This window comes from Myodes glareolus, chromosome 8, assembly GCF_982192425.1.
Source record: "Myodes glareolus chromosome 8, mMyoGla1.1, whole genome shotgun sequence".
Classification (NCBI taxonomy): Eukaryota; Metazoa; Chordata; class Mammalia; order Rodentia; family Cricetidae; genus Myodes; species Myodes glareolus.
Window position 1 is genome coordinate 81,859,808 of NC_142033.1, and position 16,338 is coordinate 81,876,145.

The 16,338-nt window shown below is 44.7% G+C and overlaps 1 protein-coding gene across 3 annotated transcripts in view; it reads right to left on the bottom strand.

Annotated features, from left to right (window-relative positions):
- Positions 1–1,830: 1,830 nt before the first annotated feature.
- Positions 1,831–16,338, bottom strand: part of Grb10 (growth factor receptor bound protein 10) — a 112,933-nt gene continuing 98,425 nt past the window's right edge. For all 3 annotated transcript variants that reach the window (XM_085692223.2, XM_085692222.2, XM_085692220.2), the window contains 6 exons: positions 9,877–9,954; positions 9,176–9,292; positions 8,372–8,438; positions 8,112–8,199; positions 5,557–5,650; positions 1,831–4,943 (listed from right to left, as the gene is read on the bottom strand). In XM_085692223.2, coding sequence (XP_085548349.2) covers positions 4,797–4,943; positions 5,557–5,650; positions 8,112–8,199; positions 8,372–8,438; positions 9,176–9,292; positions 9,877–9,954 — 591 coding nt within the window. In that variant the 3' untranslated portion in view covers positions 1,831–4,796. The remainder of the gene's footprint in view (positions 4,944–5,556; positions 5,651–8,111; positions 8,200–8,371; positions 8,439–9,175; positions 9,293–9,876; positions 9,955–16,338) is intronic.

Consider the following 16,338-nt stretch of genomic DNA (forward strand, 5'->3'; position numbering starts at 1 on the left):
GTCATCCTATCTGGAGTGACCAAAGTACATTTGAAACTCTGGTCTGGTGGCCCTCACCCACTCTCATTATCGTAGACTCGTGAAGGGCCACAGGGCTGTGTCATGGTATGTCATGATGAGGAGGGGTGTTGTCTGTTTCTGTGAGGGGCTCTTGTAGCAACCACAGATGCGCATTGTATGACTCTGTGTCTGGGATGCACATCAAAGTCTAAAGTAGACGTTGGTTATTCTTCCTTGCTCACTCTCTGTTTCATTCACTCAAACAGTGTCTCTCACCAATTCTGAGACCCAGGGCCCACCAATTCTGGCTAGGCTGGCTAGCCATCTTGTCCCAGTGATTCTGTAATCGCTTTAGGAATGCCGGGATTATGGAGCTGCCACACTTGCGGGGCTTTTATGTGGGCCTGGGAGATCCAAACTCTGGTCCTCTAAGTGCTTTACCCACGAGTCATCCCCTTAGTCCCAAGAACACATGTCACTGCAGCGGACAACATCCCCAAGTGGGCTGTAGGTAGAGACTGCTCATTTGTTTCCCAGCTGCCCAGACCCAAATAATCACACAGAAACTATATTAATTACAACACTGCTTTGCCTATTAGCTCAGGTTTCTTACTCACTAACTCTTACATCTTAAATTAACTCATTTTTATTAATCTGTATATCAGCACGAGGCTGTGGCCTATGGATAAGGATGTGGCGTCTGTCTCCTCCTGTGGAAGGATCATTAGTTGCTGAAGGAGATACAGATTAATAGAAATGGCTTAAGAAGTAAGAGTTAGTGAATAAGAAGCCTGAGCTAATAGGCCAACCAGTGTTGTAATTAATATAGTTTCTGTGTGATTATTCGGGACTGGGCTGCTGGTAAACGAGCAAGCAGTCTCTGCCTACAGTGTGTGACTGGGGTAGGTTGTGGAGGAAGCATGAAGTCAGCAAGTGAAGCTCCAGAGCACACGAATGGGAACCTTCAATCACATGAGGGCTTAGGACAGCAGTGGCAGAGTGCATCATTATTTTAATGGGTCAATTTCTCTCAAAAATATTTTTTTGTGTCTGAATGTTTTGCCCATGTGTATGTCTGTGCATCGTGAGCATGCCTGGTGCCTGAGGCAACCAGAAACGGAGCATCAGACTCCTTGAACTGTGGTTAACAGGTAGTCATGAGCTGTCACGGGAATGCTGGAAACTAAACCGGAAGAATAGCCGCTCTTAATTGCTGAGCAATCTTTACAGCCCCTCCATTTTTTGGCAACCTGGGTCCTTGATGGTTTAATGCCTTGTCAGATGTGTTTGGTTTGGAGGTGACTGTTAACCTTTTGTGGATATCCGACTCTCTGAAACCTTCTGAAGTCCATCATGCCTGTGTGTGTGATCATAGTCCTAGGTATATGGAAGTACAGGAACTTCTGTGCTCCTTTGCATCTGGAGACCAGAGGTTAACCTTGGGTGCTATTCACTTTGTTTTGTGAGACAAATTTCCTTGATTTGATCCAGAACTCACCAATTAGGCTACGTGGACTGACCAGCAAGCCTGGGAGACCCGGCTTTTCCCCAGTGGATTACAAGTGTGTGCCACTACTGACTTTTCTGTGGGTACTGAGGATGGAAACCATCTTGTGTGGCAAGCCCTGTCCCCACCAAGCCATCTCTCCAGCCCAGGCCTGTCTTTTTTTTTTTTTTTTTTTGTCTTGTGGGGAGGAGGGACGGACAGGGAGAGGGCGGCGATGTGAAACCTGGTTCTCTTGCATTCACAGCAAGCACTCTGAACCACTGAGCTACCCACCCGCAAGCCCAGTCTTCAGATACAGGCATAAATAAAAAGACAACAGCAAATGAAGAACACTGTATTAATGTTTATTTCTAATAACAAGAAACAGAACATCAGTCCCTTATTTGTACAAAAATACCTGAAAGTTTACAATTAGGTTCACGAGCCAAAGAGCTATATAGCACAGAGTGAAGCGAAGCACGCGGGAAAAAGGTTTTGTCTGTCAATCAACACCCTCTGCATTCCCTGAAAACGTTTACATGTCAGGTCATTTTCCGGTCACTGCAGTTTGCACTATGACATCACAAATCTACGATGAGCTACTTATGCTCACGGAGGCGCAGCGATCGGACAGACTGTCAGGTATTTAAGTGCAGAAAGGAGAAGACAAAACATCTAAGCTGAGGCACATATTTCTTCAAAGTTTAAGCAAACAGAGAAAAAAAAAAACACGTTCAGAAACTCTAACACCTAATAATATAACAGAGCCTACCCTATTAAAACTCTAAAAACCCAAAGCATTTGGCATTTTCCTTCTCAACTTAGTCCAGGTGGCTACACGGAGTTTTCATTTTAGAAAAGAAAATCACAGGCAGAGATTACAAAGTCAAACAGGCTCCAGAACAACCCTGAGCTGTCCCCTTTACATTCATGTCAATTAAATACAAAAATAAAAGTCAAATGTCCTTCAGTCTCTGGCTAGGGGGGCTGGGTACCCACTACCCCAGGGACTAGCTGTTTCAGGTGGAATTCCCAGCTGCCTGTGCAAAGGCTGGCGAGCTCGGGGCCACTGAAGTCTGCTACACTCAAGGCGGGTTGCAGCCTTCGACAATTCACTTCGGCTAGGGAAGTACAAAATACTACGTCAAACCAGCTACGTACAAAATTGTGAACCAGAGTCAAGCCTATACTTCCTTTTAAATAAAATGCATACTTATAAATATGAGATACACGTCCTAGCTGTCTACTGTAGAGGCAAAAGAGAAAAGGATTATGCACTGTGGGGACTGGTCTGTGTAAACTGGAGAAAGAAACCCTAGAGTTGTTTGCTGTCTGTTTTGTAAAGTTCTGACCCGAAGTCAGCAAAAAGAAACGAGTACGGTAAAACTGAAATGTCCGTTATCTGTCCCTAAGGGGAAGATCAGTGGAGACCTGCTGCCAGGCATGAACTTGAGAATTATCTCATTGTCAACTGAATGATTAACTAGCTGCGAAAGAAAGAGAAATGCAATTGAGCATTTATGCTTAAGAAAATGTTTTACTAAAAAAAAAGATAAAAGATAGATAAAAAGATAAAAAGTAAAAAGAAAAAAAAATTCTTCATTTGTTGTAATAAACATCGCGTGGAAACACGGCTTGCGTGGTCTGTGAACTACAGTGTTTCTATACTGTGGACCAGCTTGCAGCTGACTCTTTTACAAAGCGCTGACACATCTATCTTCCACTATGCCGTCAACCGCAGGGCAATCAGGGGTGCTCCCTGGGGAGCACTCCAGCGAGTCGGGACTGGCAATCTAGTGGCTAGCTCAGGTTCAAAAGGGGCAGTCAGGGGTGGTGTCAGGAAAGGAAACCTGTTCACCACGGTTGTCTGTGTGTTTCTCACGGGAGTCCTGTCTGCTACCCTCATGCCTGATAAATCATTAAGGGGACAACAGCGGGTCCTCCATAGGGCTCAGGGGACCCAGTGACAACTCCAGCCACCTTCTCTGACTCCTCTCTTGGAGGAGGAAGCAAACATCATGCTGCTAAAAACTGTCCAATGTTCACAACCACTGTGAGGTACTTCTCGCCCTAAGCCAGCAGAGGCAGACCTCTGCATACCCTGCTCCTGCTGGCTTAGGGGGTTTTCAGTAGGGTGCAGGGGTCATCAAGCAAAGACTCAAAGCCAGCCTATGCCAGTGCCCTCTGCAGTGTTTCCTTATCTTTATCCATAGACGCTCAGATTGACAGAGCACAAGGCCAACAAGTTGACGTTTTCTCTTTAAATCCTTTAACCCCATGACCCCACCCCACCCTGGTGGGAGAACTGAAATGACTGAGGCTACTGCAGAGGGTAAAGGCAGCAATTATTCTACAACAGTGGGTGGCTGTGAAAACGTGAGGCACGGGGCACCCCAGATGGACTATGTGGCATCCACAATGAATACCAATGTGTTCCAAGAAGGCTTGCTGACATCAGTCGAAAGCTGAGGTCATGCAGCTGTGCTGTGCTGGGGGAACAGCGAGTTTTCCAAAGTCATGAGGTCTCCTGCACTGTGGAGAACGAGATACACGAATAAGAAATCACCAGACACAGCACAACAACAATGGTGACCAGACTGTGGGGAGCTTGACTGAGTCCACAAAACATGCTTGGTGTCACCCACAGTCGACACCTTTGATTTGATTATTTTATCTTTTTTTAAAAAAAAAAGCTTTTCAAGTATGATGGGAAGGACTGGGGTGTCTATAATGTAGGAGCCAAATCCACACTGTGGCAACCTGTGGAAAGCAGGATGCCCTCAAGAAAACTTTGGGAACCCATTTTTTTTTTTTTCCAAGCTGAAATCTGCCAATTCAAAAATCTTTGTCTCATCTGGGTTGCAAAGCCACATCCCCTCCTACCATAGGCTGAGTACAACATTGACAACGAAGAAGGAGTGCAAAAAAGTGATACAAAAAAGTAAACATCGCGGTTTTAATTGTCAAGATTATTCCAGGGCAAGAGTTCATTTCCAATCATTTCTCTGCGGTTTTCACCCTACGTGGCCTAATCAAAATCGTCATTCCAGTTTCTTCCCACACTTGCACTGGATCTCAACCCTCCCCCAATTTAAATGGCTGACGCAGAGGGAGGTGGTCCTGCTTGATCCGCAGCGGCAAATCTTTGTGAAGTCCAATAACTAATTGATGTTGGTCGGTTGGCACCGATCGAAAAACCATGTTGTTCTGAGTCCTTGGGTGGGAGCAGGTGTGTGTTCTCCCCCTCATGCAGGCGTCTCCTCTCCGTTCCAGTGTTGCTGCCCCCAGCCTCTGAGAGAGGGCAGGGAAGTCATAAGGCCACGCGGATGCAGTGGTGCTTCAGCTTGCAGGGCAGAACACCTTTGTTGAGCTGGTAGAAGTCGACCAGCTGGATCAGGTCGGAGAACTTGGTGTTCCCATCATCCAGAGTGAAGAATGTCTGCCCATCATCCTCGCACTGCAGAGACACAGAAAATACTTGCCACATTAGAGGAGGAGGTGACCTTGGGGGACAACCCGGGGCCTGCGGTCAGGAGCCAATTTGCCTGTTCATGGTTTTGTTCCTGAGGGCCACACACACAAATGTGGCAAGGTAGGTCAGAAAACACGGTGGGTAGGGAGCTAGCATCTGTGCTGGGTGCTGTTGCTATAACCTCACTGTATGATACCGGGAAAGGGACAAAGGCCATCTGACTATCTGAGGTTCAGAAGGGTTTTTAAACTGCTCCTGCTCACCAGACTCAGGAACTAAGTTCACCAACCAACTTGGATATCTACCACACACAGCACACTCCACAGTTATTCTTGTCAAAGGGCTCAGTCAATTTCCTTAGCAGCCTGAAGTTCACCTGGCCACTGTTAGCGTCTGGTAGACCTAGGCCCTCTTGGTTAGTTACACATAAGCTCAGAGGTCGCAAGGCAACGGCACCCTTCTCAGTACCGTTCCCTCACAGACTGGACTGGAGGCCGTCTGCTACTATCTATAGTTGGTTATATTTAACCTGGAAACTGCAACTTCCATCAGGAATGGAAGCAAAAGGAAGGACTGGTTTGAAGGTATCAGTACTTACGGGTAGGATCTGGAAGTTTTTAATCTTCTGGTGATGGCACAGAGTCAGTACAAACGCCTTTGGATTACTCTGGCTGTCACGGAGAAGGAACAGCCTGTGGAGTGGGAAACCAGCAATTGATTATTGATTCTTTTTAAACCCAAGTGTATTTCCCATGTATGAGTACACATGTATACATAGACACATCAGCTAGACCTGACTGATAAAAACGGGCTTACAGCCACGACACTTTGGTGTTTGGGCACCTGAGTGGCTTTCAGTGGCAACAGCATCCAGAAGGTAGCTGACAATGTCATTTGACATTGAAAGGAACCAGGGACCCTTGAGAACATGGCTGACTCTGGTAAGGCAGGGAAACTACAAAGACAAAGGTGAAATGTTCTATGTTAGAGGGTTAGAAAGTGCTCGCAGACCAATGGGAACATGCCAAAATTACCCAAAGAAGAGAGGTTTTTTCTTAGAGAAGTGACCTAGCGAGTGGTGGAAGACTCACCACACCCTTCCCTTGTGGCAAGGAAGAAGAGCTTCTATGGGAGCTAAGGGGATGTGACCTTGAAAAGAAGCAGTATTTCCTACTTCAAAGTGCCTTACACTTCACAAGAGTGAAATATTAGCTGACGGCACAGGAACCAGACTGAGACCATCTTCATTGAGTACCAGACCACCACTATGGGGAAAGAGCTAAGGGACTTCAGATATCTCCTATCATTTCCTGTGTACTCCTGCCCTAGATATACAAGCCAGTTCTAGCCAAGGGATGCTGGCTGGAATAAATACAGACACCACTGGTCAGGTCTGGCTTCTCCTCACAATAGGAGTTGATTATAATGCCTACAAGGAAGGCAGATGCAGCACCTAAGGTTGCGGATTTTCCCTCTTTGTTGTAAAGCATACCACGAGGGGCATGCTAAAAATTTAAATATGTGACAACTGTATCAGCGCTTGTTTCCTGGTTCTCATAATACCACTGTGGTTAGGTAAAACCACACAGCTTCCATTCAGGAATTACTAGGAATAAAAGGACATTAAGCTATAATTTACTTTTAAATGTTAAAAAAGGAAAAAAAAGTGACAGACTAAAAAAATGCTGTCCTATTATCACCAGAATCTTGGGTAAAGTTACACAGCAGATTTGACTGAATTCTTCTTGTAACTTTTCTACAACTTCGAAACAATCACAAAATAAAATGTAAAACAGAACAGCACAGAGAGGCCCAACAAAGGTGCTCTTGGAGTGTGAGAGGTAGTCCACACACTAGGAAGGAAGAAAAGCAAGTTTCCAAGTTCTGCGTGGCATTATGAGGAAGAATGTCATGAGATATTAGACCAAACTACTGCCATTAGTGGTGTCACCAGCTTGTTGAGTGTAAGGTTAGACCAAAAAGTATTTAAATAGGACGGGGAATCCACACTTGAGAGGTAAAACACATTTGTTAACTTCTCAGTTCCTTTAAAATGCAAATATCCACCCTGATTCTCCAGGGAGCTTCGCAGTAAAGCCCCACACCCTACCTAGGCCAGACTTATAGGGAGAACGTTATCTTGGACTCAAGACATGTCACATGTTTCTCTTGTATGTGGAATCCAGACTTAACAATATATTTTTATCTGTATCTATGGCGATCACATGAAATCAGAGCAAGCAGAAGGGGACCTATTTGGGGGCAGGAGAGGTACCACTGCCCCCTCAAGGGACAAAGAAAGGTAAGAAGGGAAAATATGGAAAAAGTACAATGGTAGACATGAACTAAAACTCCATAACAAAGCCCTTTGTTTTGCAAACCACATTTGTCTGGGGTGGGGTGGTGGTGGTGGCGGCATCATCATGGGTGCCATTGTTGTGGAAGATGTTCACTGTAGGCAGGATGACATGCTTACTCACAGAAACCTGGGAGCTTGAAGTGTTCCTGTCTCAGTCATTTATCTACCTACCATTTCTATCTGGAGATAGGGCGCAAGGGCAGGATGAAGGCAAAAGTGAACACTTGCCCTGGGCTGCCAGGGGCCACTGGGCTGATAGCAGCGGTGATAGAGTTTTTTGAACTCTGAGGTCCAAAGTCTCTTGCTGGCCCTAATTACCCTGTGACAGCTACGATATGAGTCCTTGTAGGTCACCTGCTCCAACCATGCTTCCAGTCACTCTGGTCAATGGCTGCCACCATCCGCTATACACACGAGTGAAGCCAGCTTCTGTTGCCCTGTCCAGCTTAGCAGAGACTGCTGACTTGAGCAGTCACAAGCAGAAGCAAGCCTCTTGAGGTCTAAGTCATAACAACCTTAGTAAAAGCCAGTTTTATAAAGTGTGTAAATAAAAAGGTGTTGGTGATTTCTTTTTTTTTTCTCCTATTTGTTTACTACCTTAGAAAGAAAAAAAATAACTAGCCTTGTCCTTTTCTATTTGAGGGGTAAAGGGTACATCTGGATACATCCAGGACAGGAGAGTTCAGAGTCATCTCTGCCCTTAACTTGGCAAGGCCAGCATACTCTGAGCTGGCTTTTGCAGGGAACTGTGAGCACTCAATAAGTCGTAGCTTCCATCAGCAGAGTTTCCTTACCCGTCCACGAGACCTTGTTGCTTGATGATCCTGTGGGACTCCTCACGGGAGATACGTCCATGAAACCAATGCTGAGTTCTGTGAATCACTGTGGGGAAGATGGAGGCGGAGAGAGGGTAAGGCCTGGCTCCTCTGCAGATAGACCCCAAGAGCCAGCCAACTCCAGTCAACCTGGAGCACCATGCACAGCTCAGAGAGGTTCAGAGTGCAGGGCTCTTCCTGGCCTTTACATCCAATACAAAGTGATTAGCAGTGCTTACCCGAATTCAGGGTAGAAGGATGAAGGGGGCTTTGGCTGCTTAGAATATTCATCCTTGTGCTTCGCTTCTGCAAAAGAGATGCCTACTTTAGCAAAGATGAGAGACTGATGTACCAAGTCACCCACTGCCCAGGACAGGATGATTGAGCAGTGTCCCCAAACACTTAGACTTTGATGATACCACCTGACTATGGAGAATAAAGAGTTTCCTGGCCAAAATGGTAAAGCAAATGCATTTTGGTTATGTCTAGCCAACCGTGCACTGAGGCATCAACGTGTTTCTTACTCTGACTACCTATGATGTAAATCCTAGAGAGTCAGCAGAGCAGCACAGGCTACTGCTTTAAACCCTGGCAGTTGTCAGAACACTGTTCTCCAGAGTCCCTGTGCTGAAGACTTTTGCCCTTTTCCCACACTGTGGCTGCAGGACTGGGAATGTCTCCGAAGCAGAGCCTTGGGCAGGTGTTCTGCACATGGTCTTTAAATTTCAGGGAAACCTGAGCTGGGAGATAATCTTCCCATCTGCAGATTCAGCACTTGAGCTGAGCGAGAGAACTGTTCCCTGTGGAGTCCTCATGCGGACGTCTGGCCCGGTGCCCTCCACAAACAGCCACTAGTAATTTATCAGCAGGAACCGCTCAGGACAGAGCGGTGTGGAAGGCTGACAGCAGGGAGGACTCCAGGGGCAGCCGCTTCCTGCACTTACTCCCTTAACTCCCTCTCACCAACACCAGCAGAGCCCTTGTGGCAAAACCTGGGTGTTTGTGTGTAACCAGTTTCAACCAGACCGGGGCTGGTGCCTTACCCGCCAGGCATGGCCTTCTTCCAGGGCAGCGCTCTGAGCTTCAGCCGGATTATCGATCACTCTTCCGGTCTGTCCAGAAAAATCCATCGCCACCAGAGAATTTTCAGAGACGCTGCGCTGTAAAACAAAGGCCACAGATACTAAGACACAAAGAAATCAGCCAGGGCAGCATGCTGGAGACCACCCCCAGGAAAAAATCATAAAGACACTGGGAATGGAGCTAGAGAGTTCCCTGTTTCAGGTGGAAAACTCAGTGATTTAAGTGGGACCAGGCTAAAAATGTCAAAAATGGCTTTGGGCTTGGTTTAAAAAGAAGGGAAGGAAGGGAGGTTGGCTGATCTGTCCCCAACTCCTCACTGTAGATCATGCTTGGGGCAGCAGTTCAGGGAAGCAAACACTAGAGTCTTCTATGACGTGGCTTGCTCTCTCTCTTGGGAATAGGTACCAGAGGACCTTTAAGATCACATTGGTAACATAGTGCATGTCTGTACTTTTAGAGAGCAGGAGTGGTTTTATTCTTAATATCCTCACCAGGGAATGACTTCAGCATCCATGCGTCCCATGACTTAAAGGAACAAAAGCCAAAGATAAGCAAGATGGCTCCCTGAGAGCTGGAAGTGGCTGTTAATGTCTGTGCAACAGGTAAGGTGTGCTACAATGAGGTTCCCATAGTTCTTGACTGTTGAAAGCCCTCTACTTACCACAGGGGTGTTGAAAGGAGAGAGCAAAGCCTTCCTCTGCTGCGGGATGCGATAGTTTTGGTACAGGAGCATTCCATACTGAAGAGGAAAGACTAGAGTCAGTACCAGCACCCGAGAGCTCCCACAGCCCCAGCCCACAGCAAACCCCACAGCTGGGAGGGCAGTGTTGATACACAAGAGCCGACTACTCTCTGCCAAAGGCCCCCCATGAGCCTAACACGCTGAAGATGGCGTGCTTCTGTTCTCTTCCGTTCTGCCTCAGAACTTGTATCCTGGAAGAGAGGGGGTGCTGACTGGTCTGGGACTGTTGGAGTGGGAAACAAACAGGGTGGCAATACATATCATGATACCAAGGTGAAGAATCGCTACCTTTCCTGATTTCTGCATGAGTCAAGCACTGTACTAAGTGGTCTACTTCACTGACTACTCCCCATTTTTATGACCTATACACTATCATTAGCCTCACTTTACAGATAATGGAACTGAAACAAAAAGAAATGAAGCAAGTGATCCAAGGCCACGAGAAGGCAAGAAATCACGACTTAAGTGCACATAGCCAGTTCTAAAGCCAGTCTCCAGAAGACAGAGCTCTCACATGCTTTGGACAGCCCAAATAATACTCCCAAACTATTGATTCAAAACACCACACTGGAAAGTTGAGAAAGAGAGAGAGAGAGAGAGAGAGAGAGAGAGAGAGAGAGAGAAAACAAGAGCGAGCACTAGGAAGAAGAACTTTTGAAAGTGGTCACATCTTGTCCTTGTTTTATAGGAGGCAAACCCTCTTGCAGCTCTTGGTCCTACAGTAAACACTCCTTCCTAAAGCACAAACAATGTATTCCTATTTCCCATGAGTGTAAGTGCACTCCTGTGAGAGGAGAAGACAGGGAGGACAAAGGTTTGAAGTGAAAAACCACCAAGAATTCCCCCATGTTGTTGAGAAGACACCAAGCTGTAGAGTCAAGAATACATAAACCAGATGCATCATGAGAAAATTGATAAAGACAAAAACAAAAACAGAGAGAAGGAGAAAACATCAGTACCAAAACAGATAACTGACATTTTTATATGATGAACTCCAAAGGACAGTGGAATGGTGAGGATGAAGAAGTAACTGCTACTAGTGAGCTGTTCCTTCAATAACAGAGGCAAGACTAAGAGTTTCTTCAGTCCACACTGCAAGGATCACTAAGAGCCGAGTTCTTTTAGTCCCACAGAGAAGAATGCATGTTTGGGGAAAAAAAATTATAGTGCAACTAAGCAGATGCTTAAAATAAAAATCGGGTATATAAATCCCAGCAGCAGTGCACTTGAGGGGTTTAATATACAGAGAATGGTTATTCACAACAAGAACATTTCAGACGGCTGGTGGGGGAAATGGAGAAAGCTCTTATGTCAGCCTGGCTGGTGAAAGGACTAAATTACACGGCTTTCGTAAGTCAAAAAGATGCATGTTGTGGCGCTGTGGTAGCCACTGGAAAACAGAAAATCAACGGATGAGACACAGGCATACGGGGGAAACATAAATGGAAATAGTTAATGTAAAAGAAAAGCTATGCAAACACTAATCAGATCAACCGTGGCAGCCACACTAACGTTAGACAAGTGAGACCTTAGGGCAGAACATCACTGGAAACAATAAACCGTGTTTCACCATGACACAGACCGAGAACCCTGTCAGATGTAAACAACCTAAACTTCTGAGCACCTTGTAACGCATGCACTTAAACTCAGTCATGAGCGCATGGTTTGCGTCTAGTCCTTCCTGTCAGGGAAATAGCTGTCAGGGGAATTGGTTCTGGAACACATTACAAATAACAAAACAGCTAGTATTTGCACAGAACCTATGTACCTCTTCCCACAGACTGCACTACAGTTTACTGCCTTCTATCACTCTCTACCCTATCTTCTGAGGTACAGCCTCTCTCACTAAGCCTGGAGCTTGTTGTTTGGGCCCCTGGGAACGGCCTGCCTCGCCCACTCCCCAGCACTGTCGTACATGTACACCACCATGCTCAGCTCTTTATGTGTGTGCTGGGGCAATGAAACTCAGGTTCTTAGACTAGCGCAGCAAAAACTTTACATACTGAGTCACCTCCCTAATTCTAAAATACAACTTTATTAAAGAGCATTTCTCATTGATTTTGGCTGGTTCTGAGAATGTGGAGCCTGTGGCTAGGCAAGGCCGACTGTATATGCTTGTGTGTGGTCTCTCTGTGTGCATGTACACGTGTGGGGAAGTCACAAGTCAATGTTGGGTGCTGTCTTCCTTAATCATGTTTTGAGACAGGGTTTCCCACTGACCAATCAGGAGCCCCAGGAATCTTCCTTTTTCTTTCCCCAGTATTGGGGTTACAGAAGCGTACTGCTATATCTGGCTGTTCCTGGTGATGGGGAATTGAACTCAGGTCCTTATGTTTTCAAGGCAAGGATTTTACAACTGAGTCATCTTGCTAATCAAGCAAATACAGGTTGGTTTCTGTGTCTGTATAGACAATGGAGAGCTGAAGATAAGGGGTTAAGCTTGCATCAGCTTCTGAGAGATGACCTCTTAGTCATTAGAATGGCCTGTCTAATATAAGTGCTTAACTGGTGGGGCCATCGGCCAGACCACAAAGCTTATGTTGAGTGTGATTCATGCTGGGCCTGGGGCCATGCTAGGGACTAAGGCCAGCCACATAAGTGATAGGTCTATATGGCCAACAATGCATGGAAATTGGGGTCCACAGTAAGGCTTAAGTGAGCTTCCCCAGTCAGTAATGCTCTGAGTGTGTTAGTCATTTTTGTTAGCAGATTCAAGCACGGTGTACCTGACTCTTCTCTTGTGGATTACTTTTAAGCCATTCACTCATATCCACTCCTTTCACTGTAACATTCCGGATAAGAGCTTTGCTGAATTTGTAGCCCTAGTTCACTAATGATGGGGAGGGATCTACAGAGGGTCTTCCAAACTTGCCTACATGTCTCTCCCCATAACACACAGGGACACACCTAGTAAATCTAAAACCTACAGTGTTCTAAAAACAAATCTTTTGAGCAACAATATAGCATCTCAAGTAGAAATCCAACATTTAATTTTGTGTGATAGGTCACAGTTCAAACCTAGGCAAGTATATAAAATTAGTTCAGGCTGTGTATAAAATATATGCATGAAACAAATACATTTCATGTTTAGACATAGGTCCAATCCCCAGGTCATCTCACTATGCTTATGTAAATCTTCCTGTGTCACAAAATCCACAGTACTTCTCGTCCCAAGTATTTTTGAGAAGGGCCACTCAATCTGGAATGATCCAAATTTGGGAGAATATTACCCTTATATATATATATTTTCCCTTTTAGTACCTTTGCTCTTTATTTGGCTCAACTTGAGTGTCTCTTTAGAACATCTTCAAGGAGACACTTAGATCAGTGACTTTAAGCTTTACTTCTTTTATTTCCTTTTTAAAAACATGCATTTAGCATTAAAAATTTGCCTCTCTTGGCCAGACGGTGGTTAAGTTTGCCTTTAATCCAAGCACTTAGGAGACAGAAGCAGGTAGATCTCTGCGAGTACAAGGCTAGCCTGGTCTATAGAACTAGTTCCAGGACAGCAAGGGCTGTTACACAGAGAAACCCTGTCTCGAAAAACCAAAAATTTGCCTGGAAGTTTACTGTAATTGTAACTTGTGGAACTTTTATAATTACTCAACTGACATATCTTTTGATTTTCTTTTACATTCTATCCTTGATCTATGAATTCTTTTTAAATAGATCAACTCTGTAAGTAGGTATTATGCATAAAATTATACTTTATTTGCATTGTATTTTATGATTTTTATCTCAGTTACTAAGGAAGTACACTGTTTTCATATTTACTGTTTGTAGTTGAAAGACTATAAATTTACATTGTCTCTACTTAAAAGTACAAGGACCTACATGGTAGAACTTGCATTCACACAGTCTTGAAATTGCTAAGCCATTAGCCATTTATGCACCAGCTGTCTATAGAGTTACTTTCTTTCGTTTCCTTTTTTATTTTAGTTGACTGGGCTTTAAAGATACGTGTATAGTCCAATTAATGGTATTTCCTTTGTAATTCCTTGTATTGCTTCAGAAGCAAAAGAAAGTATGACCTAACAATGTTTCCTGCTTCACTGCAGTGTAGACTCTCACTTCCTATTCACATCAAATTAAATGTGACTCTCCTCAACAGTAAAGGATTAAGGTAACAGTGGACTGTTTTGTTTCTTTGTATAGAGAGACAACAGCCATGTCTCCACATTCAGAACCTGCCATGAAGAAATGTCCTTCTGGGCTGATGAGACACCTCAGTGAGTAAAGGTGCTTGTCACTAAGCCTGAATTTGGTCCCCAGAACCCACATGGTGGAAGGAGAGGACTGATTCCCCCAAGTTGTCCTCTGACCTCCACACACATGCCCACACACATTCCCCTAAAGAAACTAATTAATAAATTAACATAATAAAGAACCATAAGCATCAATAAAGTTCACAGGAGTTTAACATTACAAATGGGGTTGAGTTTGGGGATCTAATGAAAGGAATCCATTTGCTTCGTGAACCCATTGTGTATTGACAGATTCCCTTTATTACCTAGTTTTCATTCTGGCCATTAACCCTGGAAGACCCAACATGTGGAATAAAGGACAGAGCTCTCTCTAGTAACTTAGTGAGACATGTAGGTTCTTAAGTGAGGGGGTAGGCAAGTTTACTGTTTTATGCAAAGATAACAAAAAGGTTTAGAGTCATGGTTGAAGAACGCTTCAAAGACTACAGCTCAACTCCAGGAATACAAGAAAACTTAAAGAGGTGATTTTTTGTTTTTTTTTTTTTTTAACAGGGAGGGGGCACACCCTATTTAGCATAGATGTTAATGAGAAGGAATATATTAAGTCCAACCAGGCTCAGTCTTCCAGGGCTCCTGTAATTTGATGGCCCATGTCCCTGGTTCAGAAGTGGCATAGGCCGTTATAGGCTTGAGCATCTAACTGGCGAAGTGAGACCGTACTCTTATCCTTTCTTCCGGCCATAGGAACCCAGGCTGTGGTTACTCCCTCTGCCAAGTTCTAACAGGCCAAGGGTAGGAGTAAGTCTTTGCTGTTACAAGACTGGGGGAATGCCTGCCATCTATAATATTCTAATAAACTACATTTAAGAGAAAATAAGCCTTTTTTTTTCTATTTGTCATACTGGGGAGTTACAGATTTTGCTGTGAAATGGGGAAGAGTTCTGCTATGAAAATCTTTGAGAACCACTAGATTCGACTTTTTTAGGGAAAGAATGCAAGGAAAAGCCTAAATCCAGAATGTTTACATTTCATATATGACAAAGAAATAAATTTGGGACAGGTGGGAAAAAAAAAGCCCCAATTGCCTAGGGTTTGACAACTGATTTATCAAATTAGATAACTAACATCCACACACAAAAATTGATCCAAAGCTTCCATTTGGTGTCAGTAATATTTTATAAGACAAAGGGTATTTTAACATCATTAGGTATCTAATCATAACCACAGGTAAAAACCACCATCTCAGACTGAAGGATTACAAATGGACACACTCTCACTATGAACACAACTGGCTTCAGGTCAAACTGTCCCACTGGTCTGACGTGGTTCATTTTTGCCATGAGCAGGAGATGTCTCCTTCCAGTAACTGACGACTCCTAGGTCTCAGTCTCGGCATCTAAAGGAGACCCTGGGAGGGAGTATTTGCTCATGGGACATCTGGAGAGGAAAGGCTGAGAGCACGGGGACACCCCAGTCCTTTTGTGATTCCTGGTGTTATGCCCTCCCTGGCATGCCTAGGCTCCACGAGGAGAGGCTTCTCTGACCTCGTTCCCCGAGTGCCATCTTTTGCCCTGTATATTCTTCTCATTGCTGCGGTGACTTTGATTCCTTCATTTAGCTGCTACAAAGCACCGCAGTGAATTTCTTCTCTGTTTCCAATGTGCTAGTCCTACAGTCAAAGTACTTTTGCAGAGGAGGCTCCTTGTGCCTCTTGGTGGTCTGCTGTCTTGCTGAACATGAACCTAATTGCCTTTTCAGGGTGGGGCAATTTAAAACCAAAGCAACCACAATGACAGGCTCTTGTGCTGACACAGCAAGACATTTTGTGGAGGGAATTTTTACGTCAGTTTAAGAAACTTTTCTAAAAGGAGGGAGAACAGGAGAAGTAGGTAACTGTTACAACTTTCTAACACTCTGGCACAGTCCTGTGTCCAAGAAATGACTCAATGATGTGACAGAAAACGATGGAGAACACAACCCGACCCTATGTTCTGCACTGTCCACTAAGCAGATCGAGCGCTGAGCACAGCAATGCCTTTAGCTTTTTCAAAGGAAAGCGTATCTGTGCAAGCACTTACAGATGTGAGATCGTCCTTGGTTAACTTTAAATAACAAAGTTTTCCTTCCTGAAGCCCCGGGATCACAACGTGATATAAATTACTGTCTCCACACTGCT